The following is a 21,620-nucleotide window of genomic DNA, read 5'->3' as shown; positions in this document are numbered from 1 at the left end:
TGTGAAGGAAACACAGCTCTTGCAAACACATTTCCTTAATGAAGAACGGTTCAGGAAAAGTTTAGATTTTGGTTTTGTAGTGCTGATCCTGCAGATAGTGGAAAGCTATTGTAAATAAATATGTAGCTCTGATTTTAGCACGCAATAGTGTTTTTCAGAGAGTGCTCCCGGCTTAATAGTCAAGGGCTGGATCTTTGGGCAGGATCAGTTCAGCTGGTAAGACGTGTAGGTGGTAACTTGAACTGGTAGGGAATCTGTCCCTAAAACTGTCTTGATACAAAATCATATGTATTGGGGGGAGAGGCTTTAGTCACTGAGGCAATTCACAAATGAATGCATCTCTCTGTACAGTTCATTGCTTTAAAAAGTCTTTTGATTATGAATTCCACTGATGCACATTCCAGTTGTGGTTTATTTTAATTACTTTTATTCACTCTGCACTTTGGAGGAAGGTTGGTTACGTTGTTCTGGCATTTTGACCATTGTGAAAAAACATGTAATTACTCAGTTTTTCTTGTTTCAAACAAATGCAATTTGTTAAACAGCATTATGTAGTACTGATATTTTCAGTCAAAGTGTTTTAGTTTTAAATGAGGCATCATCACAGCTTGCAGAAATGTCCATTGGTACCTGTCATGTGCATGTCTCAGTAACCGGGGGGTTGCACTGTACGACTTGGTGGTGCAATTTGATGTAATTTGAATGATACTAAATGTGAGTCGGTATTAATATGAGAAAGGCAGACTTACCGATTTGCTCATGGAAAGTATCTTGTTGGGCAGGACTACCTGATTTCAGGCGCTAGTTCTGCTTTAGCATGGCCAAGAGAAATTGAAGGACAAACTCAATCAGAGGTGGGGAACTTCTTTTTGAAAAGCCAAGGGGTGCTCCAAGCAGAAATGAGTGCAAGGAGCTGCTGTAGGGAAAGTCTGCCTTAATCATGGTTCCTGATCGCAACGCTTCCTCTGTCCTCCCCTCACTGGACAAATTGTTACAATACTCGCCTCTTCTTTTCTCTCTTTCCGTTTGGATTTTAAAAGTCTGTTAAAAGAAGTTAATGCATCTCTTCTAACACGCCAGAGCTGTCCTGCAGATCGCTTCTGGGTCGGGCCACGCAGCCCAGCATCCATCCTCCTCTGGCTCTGTGCAGGAGCAGATACTGAGTGCGATAGTGGGAGAAACGGGGTGTATCCCACAGCATCGCAGTGGTAACAGGTCAACCTTGTCTCATTGTTCCCACGTTCACAGCATTGTACCTTGTACTGACGTGGGAGTGCCCAGTATTTTGTATTTCTCTATGTATGTGTTCTCTTTTCAGTATTTGTTCAAAATTACGTGATTTGGAATAGTGACAGGTGATGCTTTCTGAGCGCTTTTTTTTTTTTTTTTTTTAAAGTGGAATAGCTGCATGATGGGAAAGAGAACCAGCTGTTGGTTTAATTTGAAATACAAAATTCTCACTTTCTAAAATAATGGTGAGAGATTTGGGGTAAACATTAAAAAAAAAAAAGGTTTCATTAAACACTAATGACACGTCTTCAACAGTTGTGCATTCCTTCCTTACCCCTTGAATTTTTTTTTAAGGCAAAACCTCATGCCCTCCTGACTGGGAGGCAGGCAGCCAAAATTAGACCACGATACCATTTTTAATGCTTCTGCTCATTTCCAATACATGCCCCGAAGGGGCTGGTGAGGTCGGGCTGGAAGAGAGAAAGTATGCCCCTGCCTGCCCTGATTAACTGCTCCCTAATCTGGCATTAGTGCAACCTCAGCCTGACCTTGCTTATCGCCTTGGTTAGCAGATACGGTCCGGAGCAGGTGAACGATGGTGTTTTGGGGAGGGAAGAGAGGGGTCGCTGCCCAGAAGCGTTCAAGATCCTTATTCCCAATTTAGATGGGATCGAATCGGATTACACACGTGACTGGGGGCAGGGATAAAGCTTGTGCTGCCGGGGAAGGGTTTCAATGCTTGGTGTCTGTTCGTCCTCCTGCCCTGTATTACTTGTGTTCCTTCTGTCTGGGTACTCACGCAATAAATGCTGGTGACGGTTTGTTACTAACGCATTAGAAACCTCTGCAGTTTGCTCAGGAGCAGCCGACAACCAAAGGTCCTTCCTCTGCTTTAAGCTGCAGAAGCGCCTGCCTCCTGGTCGCGCGGCCGTAGGGCGCCGGAACGGGAGCATCCCGGAGGGAAGACGTGTGGTAGCGCTGAAACGCTTTGCCAAGGCTCTGCTCTGCCCGGCAGCACCGAGTGCCCCATCCCGTGGGGCCGCAGGCTGCAAGGGATTTTCCCTGGAACAGTCAAACCCGCGCGCTGGCAAGCTTGGGAGCAGAGCGAAGGGACGCGTGCTCGTGCTCAGCGTTGCAAGATGCGCGTTTGTGCTGCAGGGCTTGCACATTTCCCAAAATTGCAACCCTGAAGACTCACGTTTCAGTATCGGGCCATTTCTTTCTGCACATTTGCTGCTGGATTGATTTCTCCTAAGTCAGCGCGAGAAATGTGGCATAACTGAAGCTCACAAAAGCTTTGCACGCAATGCTTTGGTTTGTGGTGTGTTTCCTCCCAGGCCTGCTCACGCTGACTCAATGTTACTGCAGGGCCAAGCTGCTGCTGTGTTAAAATGTCGTGTTAGTTATAAGGGTTACTGCGAGTGCAGCTATGGTGCTGCTGAGCTGTTGCGTGTACTCATTCCCCCCCCGCAAAGCTTTGAAATGTTTTATGGGTCATTAGGGAAAATCTGCAGAATTAGAACGTGACAAGTGTATTTTTCATCCAGCTCTTCTAAAACTGCTCTTTTAAATGGTTTTAGCTGAATCTGCTCATTTTTCCTTTTCTTGAGTGTCTCAAAACTTGGATCCAGTATTCTTGCTTCTCTAAGAACAGACTTTCTACGTGATCACTTGTATGTCATTGTGAGCATATCATACGCAGCTGGACACCTGACTCTTGCGTGGTACAGAAGATGGGCATAAAAAATTGAGCCCTATTTCACATAGCAGTAGCCTTAAAAAAGAATAAAATAAAATTTCTTAGTTCCTTATTTTTACATGGAGAAGGCTACCAGAAAAAGATGTCGCTGCTCGAATTTGAAGGACCTGTTATTTAAATGCAATCAACATGTTTGCTTTACTAAAATTAATGTTCTTAGAGGGAGGATGAATCAGAATAATGACTGACCAAGGCACCAGTCACGCTTTGAGGTCTCTTCTTCCACCTGTACAGATTTTCTCATGTCCCAGCGGGCATCCAGCTTGCATTGTGATTTGTCTTTGACAATTTGTTAAACGGAAATTGTGTTCTTAATTATTTGCTCTTAATTGGCACAGAGTAAACTACTTCTTATGCCAGCTTCTAGCGACAAGCCTAGATACGGCTGTGGTAAATTCCTGATCACTGGAAAAAGTTGCGGTATTTTGCCTGTATCTGAACTATAGTAAAAATTCCCAAATAAGGTGAAATTTTACATTGTAATTGTATTTTGTTACTCCTTGGAGGGATTAAAAAAGCATCAGGAGAAGAAATCCAAGTTTCTAAAAGGGATGGCTTTTTAGAAGCCGTCTACCATAAAAATCAATAGCAACTCGTACTGAAGTAAGTCACTGAGATTCAGATTGTCCGTGAATTTGGTCTCGGTTTAGGGTTTCGTTGTGAAACCCTCAGTAACGCAGGCCGTCTGTCTTCGTTGGTAACTAAAATCTGAGCAATGCCCTGGCTGTAGATGGGCAGTTCTGCACGTGCTGTAGCGGTTATACCTGCTATAAACATGAGACGACCCAAAACTCTTCTCTTCTTGCAGGGTATTGAGCGCCTTAAAAATCAGAAGCCAACCTGGGAGAAGATCAGTGGCTGGGAAGGAATGAAGCTGGCGTTCGGTGGTGCCTTCTCCTTGGGTTGGTTCAATCCCTTTTCAAACCTGAACTGTGAGAGCCCAGCACCGGGCGAAGTGGTGGCAGCAGCTCCTGCGTCTGCAATAATGACCCAAGAAGAAATCGAGCAGTTTCTCGCTCAAGATGTTGCCGTCCAAGTGTTACATGAATAAGCATAACATTCTCCAAGATGTCAAGAGCAGCTTTCAGGTTTTTTTTTAAATAACAACTTTTGCTGGAGGTTTAAGGGGTTGTTTTTTAACATACTTTTGTGCATTAAAAAATTCAGGAGTGTTTATCTGGAAGCCAGGTACAGCACTAGCAGAAGCAATGCAAATCTCCAGAGAAAGCTTTATAAATGACGAGGTCCATAAGCTCCTTTTCGGACCTGCGACAACTGCTTTATTGAGCTTTTCTTACGTGGCCTTTAAGGAAAGTTTGTAATTGTCGGATAGATTGGTCCTAGCTCCCCTAAATGTGCAGTCCTGAGGAATCCGGTTAATCTTTTGTTCTTACAGCCTTTTGAAGGGCTGAATGATGAGCCCTGCGCCGTGCCAGATTAGCCCAGCTCTAAAGGTTTTCTTGAAAAACGCACCCTTTTTAGCTCATCCCATGGATGCTGCCTCTGGATTACGAAAGCTGCTGATGCTCAGGGCTTAGCAGAGGTGGGATACCAGGCTACAGACACAGCAGATGGGCGAGCTCAGCCACCTTTGGGCTCCGAAATATCTCCAGAGGTAAATTTTAACCCTCCGTGGTCATGGGGCTGCCCAAGACTGGTGGTGCTTGGCTGAGCGGTGCCGGGGCCAGCGGTAGTATTCGCCCACGGCCAGCACAGCTGAGAGCAGGCAAGTAGTGGCCAGGTTGTTGAGCTGCTGGGCGGGGGGGAGCTTTTGCCCAGGGGATGCGGTTAGCATGTAGGATGTGTGGAGCGGGAGCTGCCTGGGCAAACTGCAGCCCAGAAAGCAGGCAGCTGGTCTGGGCCAGGCACCAGGGATGTTTCTGCGGTCAAAGAGGAGAGGGAGGCGTGAGCACCATGCCGATGGAGGTACTGGCTCTCTCCATTTGACTTGTCTAATTTAGGTGTCTCTTTCTTTCTGTTTTTTGTTTGTTTTTCCTCAATAGCCAGAGTTAGTTGAGAATGAACATTGCTTCTTAATCTTACTGGGGTTTAACATATTGTTCTATCGGTGCTTGCCATAGTGCAGGGTTTCCTTACGCTGATTTTGCAGCCAGCTCCTGGTGAACACCATTGGTGAGCGCGTGGGAGGAACACGCGTGGCTCGAGGGCGGCGTTGCTGCTGGTGGCAATATCCGCAGCAAGGTCAGGCAGGGGCGACCGCTGCAGTCAGATGCTCTGTGAGCGCTTGGCGTGCTCTGGGCGTCAGGTAGTGCAGTTTTAATTCAGACTGTTTTTCAATTGTTTTGTTTTTTTCTTCTTGTCATCTTCCTTGGCTTAATTGTCAGTAAATTTTGCAGGATATTAGAGATGCTCCTGGTTTTCCCACACAGGACACGCTTGACCTTGTCTCCCCCTCCCCTGTAACGTGGACCAAAGATAACTGCTTCCTCTCCAAAGTAAGATAAAGGAGTTTTAGGGATGAAAGCATGGTATTGTGAAAGACCTAGATGTAGTTTTTGTTATTTATAGAAGCAATACCAAATGGAGTTTGTCCAAGTTTTTTTTCCCCCCAAAAAAAGCATCTTAATACATATTAATGGTGTGACATTCAGGGCTACTGTGGAGGGCTGAGATTCTCTCCCGGACTTGTCCTCTGCCACAGCAGTCCCTCTTTCTGTCAAAGGGTCTGGGAACAAACCGAGCGCCGTGACTGTTAGGAGCACAGCTTGGCTAAAACCCAGGGGGTATTCCCAAACTGTCATCCTGTCCCCTCTGGGTGCCTCCTCTTTTTCAATGGAAAATAGATGTAGAAAAAATCATTAGGACCTGTGTATTTATAAAAACCTTTTTGGTAAAGGGAAACACCCTGCATTTGGGGGTAACTGAGGTGTCATCTAGACATGAGGTCATCATTGCTCTGTGCAGCAGTGTGGTAGTGAGGGAAGAAGCTCTCCTCCTCCTGCACCAGCCTACGTTCCTCTCTATCAGCGTGCCACAGGAAAGGGACATCAGGGACATATGCAGATCTAGAAGGGATTTCCTATAGGGAGCAATAGGATGTTGAAGGAGGAAAAGTAAAAGTGCCCTTTTTAGCTCATGTTTTCTAATTTTGGCTTGCTGCTTGGTCTCTGCAGCCAGTTAACATCCCTGCCTCTAGTGCCATGTCTGCAGAGTGGGCGTGGTGCTATGGGGTCCTGAGGGGAGAAACTAGTTGATGGTTGAAAAGCACCTTGAGGCACATGTATGGGGATGTCAGCTTGGGCAAGAGCCCCCCCCCCCCTTGCCCTGTGTTTTGGTGATGCATCTCGGGACATGGATCCCAGTTATGTGGCTTCGGTAGAAGCAGACAGAGGCAGCATATTGCCTCCTCCACTCAAACCTGGTTCACCTCATCATGAGGACAGGTGTTCTTTGCTTCTATTTCCCACCTCTTGTGTTGTTCCTCAGGTGCTGGCATTTCTAGGCTTTTTTTTTTTAAACAGCTGAAATGGAAAAGCAGTGTGAAGAGGGTGTTGAGAGCCAGAACAGCCACCTCCCCTCCTCCCACAGTGCAGTTATGGTCCAAGTGAGAGGCTGGGACATGTCCCTGTGCCCTAAGTAGAGCCGTGGGCAGCCAGCCCAGCCTGGCCCTGGTGCTCCCTAAGGCCTGGTGAGGTGACTGCCTATGTCCAGTGAACTGGTTCCTCTGGTGTCTCTTGGCTGTCGGTCTCCCTTGTCCCCCTTTTCTTCCCCCTCAAAGTTCCAGTACCCCTTGTTGTGCCTCCTCTCTGTCTCGGTATAGTGTAGCAACTGTCAGAAATTGCAGAAGTCTTCACAAGTTGGAAAAATCTGTTTTATCCGCAGCTCTGGCATAAACTGCCTTCTTTAACGACTCCCTGGTAGCTTGAGACCAAATGTGATTTTTCATGAGACTGAAACCAAACCCACTGTTTTCCTTCCCTTCCCTCCATGCACTCCTCGCCCCTTGTCAAATAGTGCCTTCATCTTCAGACTGTGCTGCTATGGTCCTGGCCAACTCGCCAGGCCCTGATGAAGGTGCTCCTCGAGAGCACTCACTGTGCTGCAATCTGCTGGAGATCCCATCGCTGCTCCAGCGCGAGGAGTGAATACGTGAAGGACAAGGTCGTGGCGGACACAGAAAGCGTTCTTGTGCTTCTCATCTGGTGTCTTCTACAGCAGGTTTTCTATGCAAGTAAAGAATTTACATGTCTTGAAAATATATATATTTTGCTGTTTGTAACTCCTTTTTATGCCTCTGGTCACTATTGTACTTATTAAAGAACTAATACTTCATCTGCCAAAGACTGCCTGCTCCTCCCTTCCGTGCAGTCGCTGTGCGTGGGCCCGGGGAGAGGAGCTCCCGCTCCCGGCCCTGCCACCACCGGCGGTGGCCTTGCGGGGACCCAGCGCTCCCACGGGGCACCGGGATGCCATGGGCAGAGGGGTGGCAGGGGTCTGGGGGGAGCCTGACCGCCTTTTGTGGCCCAGCCACCACCTGGGCACTCCTCCAGGTGTTCCCTAAATGTTTGAAACTCAAGGGACTGGTCAAAACCTTTTTTTTTTTTTTTCGCCCCCTTTTTTCCTCCTCCCTTTTTATGGGCTGGCACATAATCAGGTGTAGTTGCCATTTCTTTTTTCCACTCTACAGCCCTGACTCTTGAGCATTTGCCTTTTAAATAAACAAATAAACCCCTATACTACTGTGTGGCCCTATTTCCCCTTTCCTTGTGGAAATGCTGGAAACCCCAGCGCCTGGCTGCTGCTGGCTATGTTGCGGTGATGCTGTAGAGCAGAGCTGTCCCTTGCCACCAGTGGGCTTGGGAGGTGCTGGGGTATGCAGCTCAGCAGCAGGGCCAGGTAGGCTCCAGCTGTGCACAGCTGTTGTCTCCTTGGATGTGACTACAGCTGGAAGAGCTCCAGCTGTACATCACCATCAAGGTCCAACTTGTAATCCAACAGCATTCAGGGTGGAAGGGGAAGGATAGTGGTTATACTTTCCAAGGAAGCATGGTAATGGTGCTGAAAAATCCCCAAAAGAAATTGGGTGGGAGAAAAGGAAGAAGTATGAAAAACAGTGTCTGGGGAGAATGCACCAGGTTTGCTCTTTTTGTTGTCTAGAGACAAAAAGGTGTATGCCCGTACATTCCCCAGCATGCTAGCTGTGAGGGAGAGGGAATTGCCCAGGAGGGATTTGTTTGAAACGTTTCTTGAGTTGCACAGCAGTCTGTGGTGCGGTGAGGTCTCTGGGTGGCCTCCCATGTGGGACCACAGCCCTGCCAGCCCGGACAGCCAAGCAGCTGCAAAACACCCCCTGGGCTCGCACCCACCCGTGGCCGAAGCTGGCACCTTTGTGAGCTCCGACCCCCGGCCTGAGGTGGGAATGTGCCCCCACAGGCTCAGAGCCATCCCAACCCAGCAATACCACACAACCCACTCACGCAGTCACTTTTAATAACCTTTATTGAATCACAATTAACTGCAATCAACTCAACTGTGCCCTTTAAGTCAGTTTAATTCCCTTAGCTTAATGGAGTTTTTGCTCGTTACTTCAAGAGTACTATCCAGCAATCAAGGAGGCAGGAAGTGCCTGAGACACGCAACAGTGCTACGCGTTTAGCGAGGCCACCGTTTACACCCTGCTGAGGCACCGATCCTACGGGATGATGGTGATGGCCTTCTCTGCAGAGATCCCTTTGACCTGGGTCGAGGTCAGCTTAGCTACCATTTTCTTCTCTCCTAGTCTCGTTGGAGTGCATATTATTTTAGACTTCAGGATCTTACCAGGCTCTACATCCCTAAGGAGAAAGGAAAAACAAACAGTCCCAGCATGAGTTATGGTCCTTATTTGCTGCTTTCAAATCGTTTCACTTAAAGAAATGGCTGCTGCCTATGTTTAGGGTGGGTGGTTCCCTTCTCCTGTGACCAACATGCAGCAAGCAGGGCTTGGCATGGTTGGCGCTGGCTGGTGGTCCCACTGATCCTGGGGACCTCTCCCAGACTTCCTCGTACTGCTGAAGTACTAAATTTGGCTCTGAAGGAAGCAGATACGTTCACACTGGCCAGGCAGTGCCTGGCATCACAGCAGGAGCGTGAGGAGAGCCCCTGTCGTGCCTGAATGCCCTGAGCACGCCAACCTCTGCATGGGTCTCCCTGCTGCATGGACAGTGCCCAAATGTGACGCGGTTTTGAACACAGCTTGCAAAGGGCCCTGTTACTCCAAATCCACTAACTGCTTCTTCAAAGGAAATGAAAAATAAAAGAAACAGAGTCCTGTCACACTGCTTTCATACTGGGGTCATCTCCTTACCCCTCATCAAACGCTGCCATCTTAAATATGCCCAAGCCCTCCACCAGCAGCTTGCAGTTGTCCAGGGACACATTCAGCTTATTCTTAAAGATGAAGTCACAGGTGAAGTCCTCGTTCAGTTTGGCTGTTTCTGGCATCTGGCAGAGGCAGAAAGAGAGAAACAAACCCAAATGCTGGGGATCAGAGAGGTAATAAAGATGATGGAGCTGCTGCCAGTTTGCTCCTCACCACCAGCGTGGTGGGGAACAACCCCCCATATCCTTTCCACTCTCCCATGCCACCGTGTGCTCTGCCCCACTGGCTGTTTTCCCAGCTCTTGTCTCTGGTTTCTCAACACTTTTTTCCTTCAGGAGGTAGAGATGTGGGGTCAGAGATGGGCCCTGTACAAACTGTCCTCTTCCATCCCCTTCCCTTCAGCAGCCCCTGGCTGCCCATTTTAGACGGGGCAGTAAAATCTTCATTTCACAGCTGCTTTCAACTTTCAAATAAAGGTTGAATAGCCAAATAAAACACTGAGGACTGAGTACTGCAGGAGGCAGCTGTTTGGGAGATCCCCCGGCAATGCTAACACCACCGTGGTATGACAGTGAGCAGGGCTTTAACACTTGTCCCCAAGGAGCCAGGCTGGCAGCTGCCTCACCTGGACGGTGATGGGGGGGTATGCGAAGCTCATCGTCGTCTCCTTGGTGAGTTTTTCTTTCGTCTCCTGGACCTCGGCAATAGCAGTGACGAGGATGAGCAGTTCATCTTCCGCTGAGGCCAGTACCTTCATGTATGTGTCGGCTGCGATTGTCAGAGGTACCTGCGTCTCTGTGGGAGAGAAAACACAACTCGGTGCTTCATCACATACCCACGAACTGGATGGCAGATTTGGCTCTGGTGGCTCGTGCCTCAGGGTGCAGGATGAGGCATATTTGCCGAGACCATCCTGCTTTTGGCCAGACCTGGGGGCTCTGCAGGGGTAAGCCCCAGCTCGGCGAGTGGTACCCGGCACACGCAGCCTGCGGGAAGGGTGGCTGAGCCCACACCATCTCCCTGTTGAACCAAATCCCAGCTCGGCCTCACATCCAGCATCTCGGCAGCCCTCGTCCGTCCCGGCTGCCCCGGCACTCAGGGGGAGGCAGAGGAGCGTGAGGTTGGGTACATTTAAGCCCGTGTCCACTGAGGTTTCCCTGAGGCACTACTTGGTATCAAATTAGCTGCTTTCCTTTCACTTCAGATTTTATCTTTAATTGCCTGGACAAACTTCCAGTGTCTTGGAAAAGCCCCAGAGTCAGCAGCACTTGAGCCTGAATGTTGCCTTAGCCACAAGGCTTCCTGGCTTCTGGGAATCAAAAAAAAAAAATTGCCTGTCCTTATCTCTAAATGTATGTAGCTACCCTCGTGTCCTACCCCACTGCGTTTTGACAGCCACAGTATATGCGTGAAAAATCTCAGCCATCACTAGCAGCAAAGATTTTTTTTGAGAGAGTGACTCATGCTTGGAATGAGCAAGTGCTGTTAATTATTCATCACTTGTTAGTCTCTTGTTTAGCAAATTTCTGTCACATTGCTGGGGATCAGAAAGGCAACCCAGGCTGCCCAAAGATACACAACGAACAGCAAATCCCAGGATCAGCCAGGCAGACAGCCATGAGGTTGAAATTTGCTTGGGCGAAGAATTCAGAAAATAACACTCACCAGCATCACCACCAGCTGATCAACATTAGAGTGGCAAGCACAAGAACAAAAAAAAGGCTGAAATTTCCAGCCATCTAAATCCTGTGAGGATCTGACCCATACGGACGCACCTGAAGCCTGTGGTGCCATCTTTGATGCCTACATGGTGAGGACATGAGCGAGACGCTCCAGCACACCTTGCTCGCACAGTGAAAACATCTGTCTGCCCACACTAACGTATTTCTAACGGTCTCACTGAAGCTGCAGCAGGACCAGGGCCTTCACATTTTGGTCCCTGCTATGGTGAGATGCCGGTCTATAATTAAGACCCCCAAACGCAGTAACAAGACAGGCAGGTAGCAGACAGGCAACTTCTGCTCTTCGTGCCATACGGAGCCAGGCACTGACCTATAGTGGAGCTGTTATGAACCGTCTCGAGTGAAACCCCAGACTAACACAATAAATAGCCCACAGAACACAGCAAGCTTTCTGTGCCTACCAGATGTGCCTTCAAGCTTGATGGTCTCCTTGACATATCCAAGGCTGGCCTCAACTTTCCCAGTATAGGACTGCAGCTGGCAGGAGCTAGTAAGATTGATGGTCCAGCTCCCAGGAGTAGAGGTCTTCACGGTGATGGCCAGTTCAAGGGGATTGCCAGGATACAAAGCTGCTTTATGGGTTATCTCAAGCTGGAGCCCAGTCTTGGGGACGGACTCACGCAGGTCCCCAGGCCTGGAGTCCACGTTATCCGTGGGCACAATTGAAGCGAAGTGTGCACGAGGTACCATTCCTGAAGGGCGTATGAAGGAGAGAGCTTTCTTCATGGATTCCCTTTCCTCTCTGGAGCCTGGATGAAGAAAAAGGATGGGTGACAGCTGTATCTCAGTCTCCTCACCCAGAGCCACCTTCCCTTCATTTACACTCCTGCTGAGCAGAGAGGATGTCAGGGCACCAATCGCCTCCAGTCTCAGCTCAGGAGACCCTCTTGGCTTATGCTACCACTGGATCTATCTGTAGCATTTCGGACTGGAAGAATTTCCTGAAGGAGACACTTTTAGAGGATGGATGCTCTTAAATTTTTCAGCCTAAGATTTTCCCTCTCCTCACTGGGAAGCGTTTAACAGTCTAGCACGACATGGCTGGATCTGAGACAGGGAGAACCTTGGGAAGGCAATGTGGGTTTTTTTGTTTCCAGTATGGTCTGGGGAATGGAAAGACAAAAAGAAGAAGAATGAAGAAATGAAGCAATGGTGAGTCAGACCACTAGGTTGGTCACTCAGCCCATTTCTTTCACTGCCTGCAAGCTTGCTTGCACCTGTCCCTAAAGAGCAGCCTATAGGTGTCACTGCGGGCATGAAGATGCTCAGGAGCAGCGCTACCTCCCCCAGGGCTCTAGGCCTTACATGGGGTTTGCCACTGCAGCTACCCCTGCGGTTTTCTCCTGGAGAAAACACGTGCTGGGGGGTGACCTACATGGCCAGAGGTCTCCTCTTTGTCACTACTTTAGAGGGTGGGGACAGTCACCTTCAGGGAACTTGTACAGCGTGGTGATGTCTTCCCGCTTGTCCTCCCCCACGGCTTTTGTGCTTATGTTCACACCAATGCCTTGGGTCTCCGTGCTAATCTTGATGAACTTTTCCTCGTTGTTCACGTTCTTGACGATCCAGTAGACTTTGTCAGCATTCACTTCTGCATACACAAACTTGCTGTCGAAGGGCAAATACACATCCCCATCTCGGACAGCCTTCAGGGGGCATGGACCACACTGGAAAACACCTAGAAAGCACATTCAACACCATTTGCTTTTCCAAACATGAGCAGAGCCTCCAATTTCCGTTCCATCCTCAGACCCACCCAAGCAGGAATCTGCGGCCATGGTAGCTGATTCTTAGTAGTAAATATTCCTCCCATTCAGTGATGAACTCCAAAAGCCTCCATTTATCCCATAGCTGTTTAGTCTTTTTTATAGATGACCAAGGTCTGGTAAGAACTTTTATGTGTTTCCCCTCACTTAAATAATTTTCAAGTTTGAAAGCCATGGCTCGGTGATGGAGTCAACCAAGTCCAGCCACCTGTGTTTGATCTCCTGGCAATACCTCACTTTCTGCACAGCCTTGAGTATTAATGTTTTCTTTCCTGCCTCCAAATTCCCTGCATCTGTTCAAGGAGGGTAGTCACCGATTTTCGCAGTCACTCCTCTCATTTACCAATAGACAGACTCATGACTTCCTCAGGAAAGCTCTACAGAAAGCATCTTTGCTGGGGAAAGCTGTGGCACCTCTTACTACAGACTGCTTTGAGTCCTCAACTTCACCAAAGAAATCAGAGGATGGTGGAAAGAGAAATTAGCTCTGATTTCCAGCTGTGTGCTACAACCTCTGAAATGACATTCATGTCCCCACAGTGTCCTACAAGGCTGGTTTTCTGCCTGCGAGAAATGCCATTCCTCCCATCCCAGGCCGAGACAGCAGGAGTGAGACCTCCAGCTTTAGGATGTCACTGCCCAAGTGCAGGAAGATGTGCATGGGGAGTACATGCTTTGCTGACTGGGGACCATAGTTTTCATACAAAATGTCCCTGCCTCCCTTGGGAGTTGCAGAAGAGCCTTTCTAGGCAAATCCTACCTTGACTTTGCTCCTGAGGGGTTGAATCGATTGCCTGCCAGCCATCAAACCCTGCCGGCAGGTCCTCCCGCTTCATCCAGACATCATTCCACACGTGGAAGTTCCTGTGTGCATTTGGGTTGGAAAGAAAAGGAGTGAGCTGTTACAGCCAGAAGAGTCACAATCTCCTCTCTTAATCCTTAAGTCAGGGCAGGTTTAATGGGGATTTGCTTGTAACCCTGTGAAACCCCAGGCTGTCTCTCTCTCCCAGGCAGTAAACATGAAGCAGTAGGGAAATTCTCAAAGGAAAGGCTGCTGGGGCTGGGAAACGCGGCGCTGTGGGGCGGCAGGGAGGGTAGGAAGCATTAGCCCCCTTTGGCAGTACCAGACGGAGTCGACGGACATCCAGTTCAGCTTTTCTCCACGCTCATTCAGGTAAACATCAACTCTCAGGTTCTCATCTGTATCGTGTGCCGAGTTGAAGTTACTGATGCAGCGGGACGGGATCCCCAAGCAGCGCATCACTGCAGCACAGACAGACAAAACACGGGGTCACAAAATCGCTGAGGTTGGTGGGTGCCTCTGGGGATTGTCTCGTCCAACCCCTCTGTCCACCCAGGGTCTTCTACAGCAGGTGCCCAAAACCGTGTCCAGACAGCTTTTGAATATTTCCAAGGAGGTATCTCCAAGGAGACTGCACAAACTCCCTGGGCAACCTGTGCCAGTGCTCAGTCACCCTCACAGTAAAAAACCCTTTTTTCCCATGTTCAGACAGAACCTCCCATGCTTCAGGTTGTGCTTGTCACCTCTGGTCCTGTCACTGGGCACCACTGAGAAAAGCCTCGCTCTATTTGCCCCACTCCCTCCCATCGGGTATTTATGCACATGGATAAGACCCCCTGAGCCTTCTCTTCTCCAGGCTGAGCAGTTCCAGATCTCCCAGCTTCTCCTTACACGACAGACCCTGCCACCCATGGTACTCAGAGGCACGGTAATTTGGCTTACTAGCACAGTAATTAAGATATCAGAGAAGGGAGACAGTTCACTATTTACCTGTAGTGAGGACTCCTGCGAAGACCCAACATTGACCAAAAGAGACTGGCTGCTTTGTTTTGTAATACTTCTGCAAAATTAAGACGCTCCCAATCCAATCCATAGGGGAAGTCCCGTTGCTGTAATTCCCTGACCAGTTCCCCAGTAGGACACCATTGTCATCATTGGCATTAACCTGTGGCCACACACACATGCAAAAGAGAAAAATACAGGGATGAGGCTGAATGAAGCTTAAACCCCAGGGTCTCTGTGCACCCTGTGGCTCCCCAGGTGCTCCACAGTCCCATGACACCCAGTGAGGCTGGGTGCCAGCTGGGGGCTACCCTGGTTGGAAACCCTCCACCTGGATATATAGAGGGAGGTGGCATCACTGCTTGGGGCAGCTGTAACGCACTCTGCATCTCATATCTTAAATCCCAGAGCTCCCAGAAGGGTCCCACCACAGAGCGCAGTTGTCCCCTGAAACACAACCCTTGTGCTGGCTCTGCCAATGCAGCTGCTGGGGAAGGACAACCACCAGGGCAGCTGCAAGCTTTGAAGATGGGGAGATGCTGTATTTCGCTTGCCTCTTCCCTCCACCCACAATACCTCTGGCTCTTTCCTTGCAGTTTCCCGATGGAACCCGTTTCAGATGCATCCTGAAATGGTGTTCAAGGCCCCGGGGAAAGAAGAGCAAGTAAGAAGGAGGAAGGAAAGGTGGAGAGGCAATGCACTTCTCCAAGAGCACCGTACCAAAGCAGACATGGCTCTGGACACAAGCACAGGATCCCTTCTACTGGTCAGCCTGAGATTGCTGTTGTCCAGCAGATACATGCAGGCGTCCAGGACGAATTCCTCAAACTGTTTTGGAAAGAAAGTGGAGATATTTTTACACACCGCTCTAAAATAGAATTTGCTCAATCACTACCAAGTCTAAGTACTTGGAGGAAACTATCTGACTAGTCCTAACTTCTAATCTTCCTTTATGATATTGAATTCTTCAGCCTACGGGGCTTCCCAAAGCTGTTCTCTCCAAAGAAGGGCTTAAATAAAAACCCATCTTGGAAGAAAAAAGCCTGTTTCATGTGTCTTGCAAAAACAGTTGGAACCTGACCCAGCAATCTTTACTCCTGTGAGAAATCCTAAGTCAGCTACGTCATCTCCCTGCAGCCCTGCAAATTACTCACAAGAGTAATGAAAATCTAAGAGCGCTACAGATATTCAGTCTATTGACATAGGTACTAAATAAACCTTGGGGAAAAAAAGGGTACATAAATGCAGATTATTACAGCAAAAAATTCCTAATTAGCAACTGCTGATAAAGCTCCCTTAGGTCCAATTCACAGAGGTGTCAAACATCCGATCCAACGAAGCTTGGCAGAATATGAATATCAATTCTCATCGCTTAATGGCAGAATAAATATTAGGATAGGAACAGCCCTATGGACAATGCCCTTTGGCCTCTTCATAGAAAAGGCATCAGCACGAGCACTTTTGCTGGGCTATCCATATCTTGCAGCTTGAAATCTGTCTTATAAAACAAAACAAAAAAGAAAACAAACAAAAACAAAAAACAAAACCAGATTCCAACATTCTTTGGTGGGGAAGTCTCTCTGGATAGGGTGTAGGATGCTCCATTTGGGTGCCCGTGTGCTTTCTACAGGGTGCAAATAAACCTGCTCTGGCATCCACCTCTTATCTCTAGCCTGAGCGAGTTTGTCGTTCCACTCCACTGGAGTTATCTCAGAGGCAGCGTGGAGGAACACCCTTCCTGAGAGGGTGGGTGACTGTCCTGCACCCAACAGTTCAGCTTGCAGTTGGTGAAGGCACCACTTGAATGATTACAACCTCTGCTGGTGCTTTCACCCTGCTTATTCCCGATCATGATGCAACAGGTAAATAATCAGATGTTTTTCCCCCCCTCTCCACGGCTCACAAGCTGGTTACCAACCGCTGCTGTGTTGCACGAGAGCGGGGAGGACTCCTTACGGGAATCTTTTCAAGCAGAAATGCTCTGTCCCCAGTTTCTGTGTCCTTTGCCAGGGGTCTCGTGATCTGACTATAAACATGCCATTAAACCCTGCTCTCAAGCTGTGGCTAGGGAAAACACTTAAGCACACAGATTACTCTAAGCAGGTGAGCCCTCCCAGTGAAGCTGGCAGGATTATTCAAGCACTTTGAGCTACTCATGGGCTTAAACTCTTTTTAGGTTTTATTCATTGAAATGAATGCCTAAGGGAGAAAGAGCAAATAAGGGCAATAACACCGACAAGACAGCTGTGTTTTACCTGCCCGAAATTCCAGGGTCTACTGTGTATGCTGTATGCAGACCCAACGTAGATGTAGCCTGTATCGTTGAGCACGTACTCCTTTCTCTGTGCCTCATCGTCCAGGAAGACGTCATCATCTGGAACAAAAAAGCCCTCAGATGTCAGGTGGTTTGCACACATGCTATACAAAGTTTTCCTTGGAAAGCTAAACTGGGGGGAGCTGGTGGTCTGTAACATTCACACCAAACGATGACCATGCAGCACTCACATTTTTTTTTCCTATCATGAAAGAATTTCCTATAAGACTACCCTTTATTTTACTCCTGTAGGTCTACTGCTATACAACTACTGTTTTATTTTAGCAAAATGGTTCTTTCCGAACGAACGCTTTAGTGGACTAGGTAGACAGCAGAGAGAACTGGGGGACTGATGCCAACCAAAAACACACGTATTTTGTTGGTTATTTTTTTAATCTGGATTTTAAGCCAGCCCAGTCCTCTCAGTTAACCTTTGCTCTGGCCCGGTGAAACAGAGAGGGGTGATGCAGAGGTGCAAACAGAGGTGACACAGAGATGCCCCTTAACCCAGCACTGGGGACTCCCCAGCGAGCAGTTGGCTCATTGCTATTGCCCAGCTTCCTGCTGGCTCCGTGACGATGCTGCTTGTGGTGTTATAGGGGGAAAAAGCACTTTATGTGGGAAAGAGAGGAGGAAAAAATGTGAGGAGAAGCTCTCCCAGAGGCAATCCCTGGCAGCAGCTATTATCACCCCCGATGTGGGACCGCTCACCTTCGCACCAAGGATTGAACAAAAGGTAGACAGCATCGTTTTCGGCCTTGTAAGTGTTAGTCCCAGTCTTCACGTTCAGGGTGTATTTTCCCACTGGGGCCCTGGGCGAGCTGGTGACGGACAGCAGGCACTGGCGAAGCGACAAGGAGAGGTGGCATGACGGACCTGCCACCACAGGCACAGCAGAAGTATGTGCACTGAAGGTGGTGGCCGCGGGGATGCGTGTGGGGGAAGAGGGAAGGGATGCATCCTGCATGCGTAGTGGGGGAGCAATGAATTAGACAGGACAAGGCCACTGCCCACCTACAATTACAGGGCTAAGGGCAAGCAGGACGGGGGTATGAGGCTTTGCTCTATTGCTCCCAACAGGCTTGGTGTTGCTGCCCTCCACCATTGCCCCGTGTAGGAGCACGGCCCACGGGCTCTACCTCTTTGCCGTCGTTCTTGATGATGGAGATCTGCCACCCGCCAAGGTCCTTCTCCCGTCTCGGGTTCAGCGAAAACAGGGTCCCCCTGATTTTCATTGGATTTTCGCCTAGAAACAAACCCAACACGAGATGCGGAAGGGTTGCACAGGTCTGCAACAACCGCGCAGTGCCGGGTGGAAGGAACCGGCAGCCAGAGGCTTCTGGGGCTCTCCCACTTTGCCCGATGGCCACAGTGGGGGGACTCGCTTACCGATGCCGAAACGCAGCGCCAGCTTGTCGGCAGCCTTCAGCTCCCTGCTGAGGGTGAGCTGGAGCCGAAAGGGCTGCCCACGCCGCACCACCAGGTTCTTGATGTTGTACGCATCCGTGTGGTGCAGGCGGCAGTTCTCGCTCTTGAGAAAGTCAATCCCAGTGACCTTCAGATCGGTCCCTGGAAAGCCTTTAGCAGAGAGGGAGAAAGAAAAAAGAAAAGGAGGTTGACTTTGCTCAGTAAAGGCAGTTTTCTTCTTCTTAATGGAGCCCTGTGGGTCATCAAGACATCAAAGTGTCCAATGGTGTAGCACAAGGAACCACACCAAGGATTGACAGAGCTAATGGATGGTACAAGAGTTTATATATATATATACATGACACTATACTAACTACACTATGTTATACATATAAAAATATAGTATTGTATAATATAATATAACATAACATATATAATGTAACGTAATATAATAGAATATATTATAATATTGTATTATAATATAATATAAAATAAATACTTAGCATATGTATATAGAGATATATAGAGTCACCTTCCTTTGGTACTTGGGTTGTAGGAGAAACCAAGTCCTTGAAAAAAAAAAAGAACTTGCAAAGATTCACATATACAGACTTCCGTAAGAAGCTCATGGAACTCTCCCAGGGCCGGATCCAGGGCAGGCTGAAATCAGTGGCACACTTCCCACTGTGACCTGCGCCCAGCAGCGACAGCAGCCTTGAGTAAACTGAACTGACTGCCCATGGATCCCCACCAGATTACTACCTCCATGTATTTCTTAGTAACTACATAAACCATATTTATCTTAAATACATAACAGTTATCAGTGGTACAGCAAATAGACTTAAAATTGACCATCACCTTTCGTTAACTGATTTCATTTTTGAGTGCTTTTTGTTTGCTTGCTGCCTGCCAGACGCCAGCCTCGGGCTGATGGTTTGTGCAACAGGGGGGTGAGGGGCGATGTGTGGGTGTGCGTCAAAAAATTTCATCTGCAATTGCTTAACCCTGTTAAGAAGGACGAAGGGGAAGTGTGTCTTCCTCAGCATTAACATATCTCCAGCCACCAAAGCTGCTTGACCTTGTTCCTTATGGAAACCCTGGTGCCGGGTGAGAAGCTACCAGAAAACAGCCCTGGCGATGGGAGAGGGCTTTGGGAAAGAGCTCTGGGGAATCTGTCCTTCCAGTATTTCCTAACTCAGGGACTGCATTTCCATCCCTTGTTTCTGGAAATCATCGGTGTTGAGGATGCACAGAGAAAAACTGCAGAGGACAGGTGCCTGGCAGTGCAGAGCGTGGTGCCAAAGACCTGTTCCCGTGCAGCGCTGCCAGTCAATCGCGCTGCACTCATTCCTGTGCAAACACACCCGTGATGCCCTGTGATCCAGCTGGCGTGGTGTCTGGTGCCAAGAAATGCCACGGAGGGAGCTGGCAGCATGCCCATCGCAGCATCCAAGGGAGCTCAGCCGCAGCCCACCCTCCCCGGGCAGCCCCCACCTGCTGCTTTCGGCTTGCTGCTCTGCCTCCTGCCCCAGGCATGGGGCTGGGCGCCTGCACACCCCGTGCCCAGCTGCCTGCAGGCACCCTGGTTTGCCAGCACAGGAATTAACGATTTATAGCAGAGCTGAGCACGCTGACAACACACCTGCTCATGGGACAGAGGCTCGAGCCGCAAGAGGCAGCCCTGGCTGCACTCGCTCCTGGGGCAGTCCAGAAGCAAACCCAAATTCTGCCAGATAACTTTTTCCTTTTTCTGGAAGAAATTTCAAGACAGTATTTTTATTTTTATCTCCTAGTTCCACGATTTATCCCTTCTAGAGCTCCTTCCTACGCTAACCTGCTGGCCCCATGGCATGCTACCTTCCTGGGAAGATGTTCAGAGCTTTGAGAGCAGAGCCATCACCCAGAACAAAAACGGGGACAGTAGGCTTTGTACTGGTAAGGATCTGGGGCCTTTTTTCCATGAGGATGATATGATGGGGTTTTAAAAAAAAATTAATATGGAGCAGAGCGTTTATAGCATGCCTGGCTTCAGTGGGAATAAGGGCTGCTCAGAAGGACAGGAGGGAAGTGTAATGGGAACTGTAGTTTTGTAAGAGAACAAAATCTGGACACCTGCATTTACTCCTCATCCTTGCCCAGCCTCCACCAAACACTCTCACATCCCAAAGATGCTGCTGAAGTTCCAAGACTTCCCGGAAAACTTCAGCTCATCCACACTCGAGTACAGAGGTGTGAAATGGAGGGGCTCGGAGTGCTGTCAGGACAACCTTCCCCTCCTGATGGCTGTGGAGACCTGCTCCCAGCTCCACTGCAGGCACCACCCAGCCCACACACACAGCTGCTCAGCTATGCCCCAAACCCCAGGGGTTTTGGGCATCCTGAGGTTGGGCTGGCCCCAGGAGCACAGCCAGCAGTGGTGGTTCAGCAGCTGCTGGAGGAGTGACTCAGGCACCTTTCTAGGTAGGTGCAGGATCTTCAGGCAATCGGGCAGGCAGAACAGCCATGGGACGGAGCTCAAGTTCAAATAAATCCCTTTTTCAGTTATTTTGAAACTTCTGTCAGATGGTATCAGCCATCATTAAAGAGCAATAATCTACACCATTAAGTATCCTGAAAGACAGAAATTCCTTCCACCTTGACACAGAACAAGTTTAGAAAAGCTGCGTTTCTTTCCTGTTATCACCGATAGACCCAGATGCCTACAGGCTGATGAAAAGTGGGCTGTGTTTTTCAGCTGGTTTACCAATCCATCAAAACCAGAATCTGCGCAGCCAGAGCAAACCTATCTCCTGTGAGCAGCGGTGGCACTGAAACACCTTTCCCCAAGGTATCACCCACGGCAGTCAGAGGGGTGAGAAGCCCTCCACCTCTGCGGGAGTTGCCATCCTCCTTGCAGGAGACCTGCCAAACTGCACATCTAACATAGGCTATCGTGTCGAGTGTTAAAAACTCACCAGCGTTATCGCTCATGGTTCTTGTCGGTGTTTCGACCCGAGGTGCCTCCAATGCCAGCAGCTTCCGAGCTCCTGAGTAGCCTCTGCCACTTGCTTCTGGGCATGGAGAAGGAAGCCAAGCTGCCCTTTTTATCAGTGTCTCGCTCTGAGGTGTCAGCAGGTCCACTGCCAAGGGGTGGTGTTTAGAGAAAGGAAGTTCCCGTGGAAAAAAAAAAAATGATTACAACTCCCTCTGCACATAGTCAGACCCTGAAAAACAGCGAAACTTAAATCCCGACTCACGTGGAAGGTGGATTTGCACAATCAGATGACAAGTGGACAG

At 49.0% G+C, this 21,620-nt stretch overlaps 2 protein-coding genes across 3 annotated transcripts in view; one reads left to right on the top strand and one right to left on the bottom strand.

The window, feature by feature from the left end:
* The window catches only part of ZDHHC3 (zinc finger DHHC-type palmitoyltransferase 3), a 34,112-nt gene extending 26,821 nt beyond the window's left edge, over window positions 1-7,291 (top strand). For both annotated transcript variants that reach the window (XM_068405152.1, XM_068405153.1), the window contains exon 7: window positions 3,798-7,291. In XM_068405152.1, coding sequence (XP_068261253.1) covers window positions 3,798-4,040 — 243 coding nt within the window. In that variant the 3' untranslated portion in view covers window positions 4,041-7,291. The remainder of the gene's footprint in view (window positions 1-3,797) is intronic.
* A 1,351-nt stretch (window positions 7,292-8,642) lies between these two features.
* Window positions 8,643-21,314, bottom strand: TGM4 (transglutaminase 4). Its single transcript, XM_068405147.1, has 14 exons — window positions 21,299-21,314; window positions 18,327-18,515; window positions 18,077-18,183; window positions 17,649-17,778; window positions 16,879-16,997; window positions 15,344-15,451; window positions 14,612-14,786; window positions 13,944-14,082; window positions 13,580-13,683; window positions 12,480-12,731; window positions 11,455-11,802; window positions 9,937-10,106; window positions 9,297-9,433; window positions 8,643-8,784 (listed from the first exon to the last, which is right to left on the bottom strand). Exons 1-14 carry the CDS (start codon window positions 21,312-21,314, stop codon window positions 8,643-8,645), a joined length of 2,136 nt encoding a protein of 711 aa, XP_068261248.1.
* Window positions 21,315-21,620: the final 306 nt, after the last annotated feature.

Source organism: Nyctibius grandis, chromosome 7 (assembly GCF_013368605.1).
Source record: "Nyctibius grandis isolate bNycGra1 chromosome 7, bNycGra1.pri, whole genome shotgun sequence".
NCBI lineage: Eukaryota > Metazoa > Chordata > Aves > Nyctibiiformes > Nyctibiidae > Nyctibius > Nyctibius grandis.
The sequence above is the reverse complement of the archived record's forward strand: the minus strand, read 5'-3'. Positions and strand labels throughout refer to the sequence as shown.

What these genes read in the sequence shown, in the direction of transcription:
- TGM4 (XM_068405147.1), bottom strand. An exon ending in GGCGCTGCGTTTCGGCATCG is followed by an intron (nt 18,184 to 18,326) that starts GTAAGCGAGTCC and finishes GTTTGTTTCTAG; the next exon opens with GCGAAAATCCAATGAAAATC. An exon ending in CGCAGGAGTCCTCACTACAG is followed by an intron (nt 14,083 to 14,611) that starts GTAAATAGTGAA and finishes TCTGTGCTGCAG; the next exon opens with TGATGCGCTGCTTGGGGATC.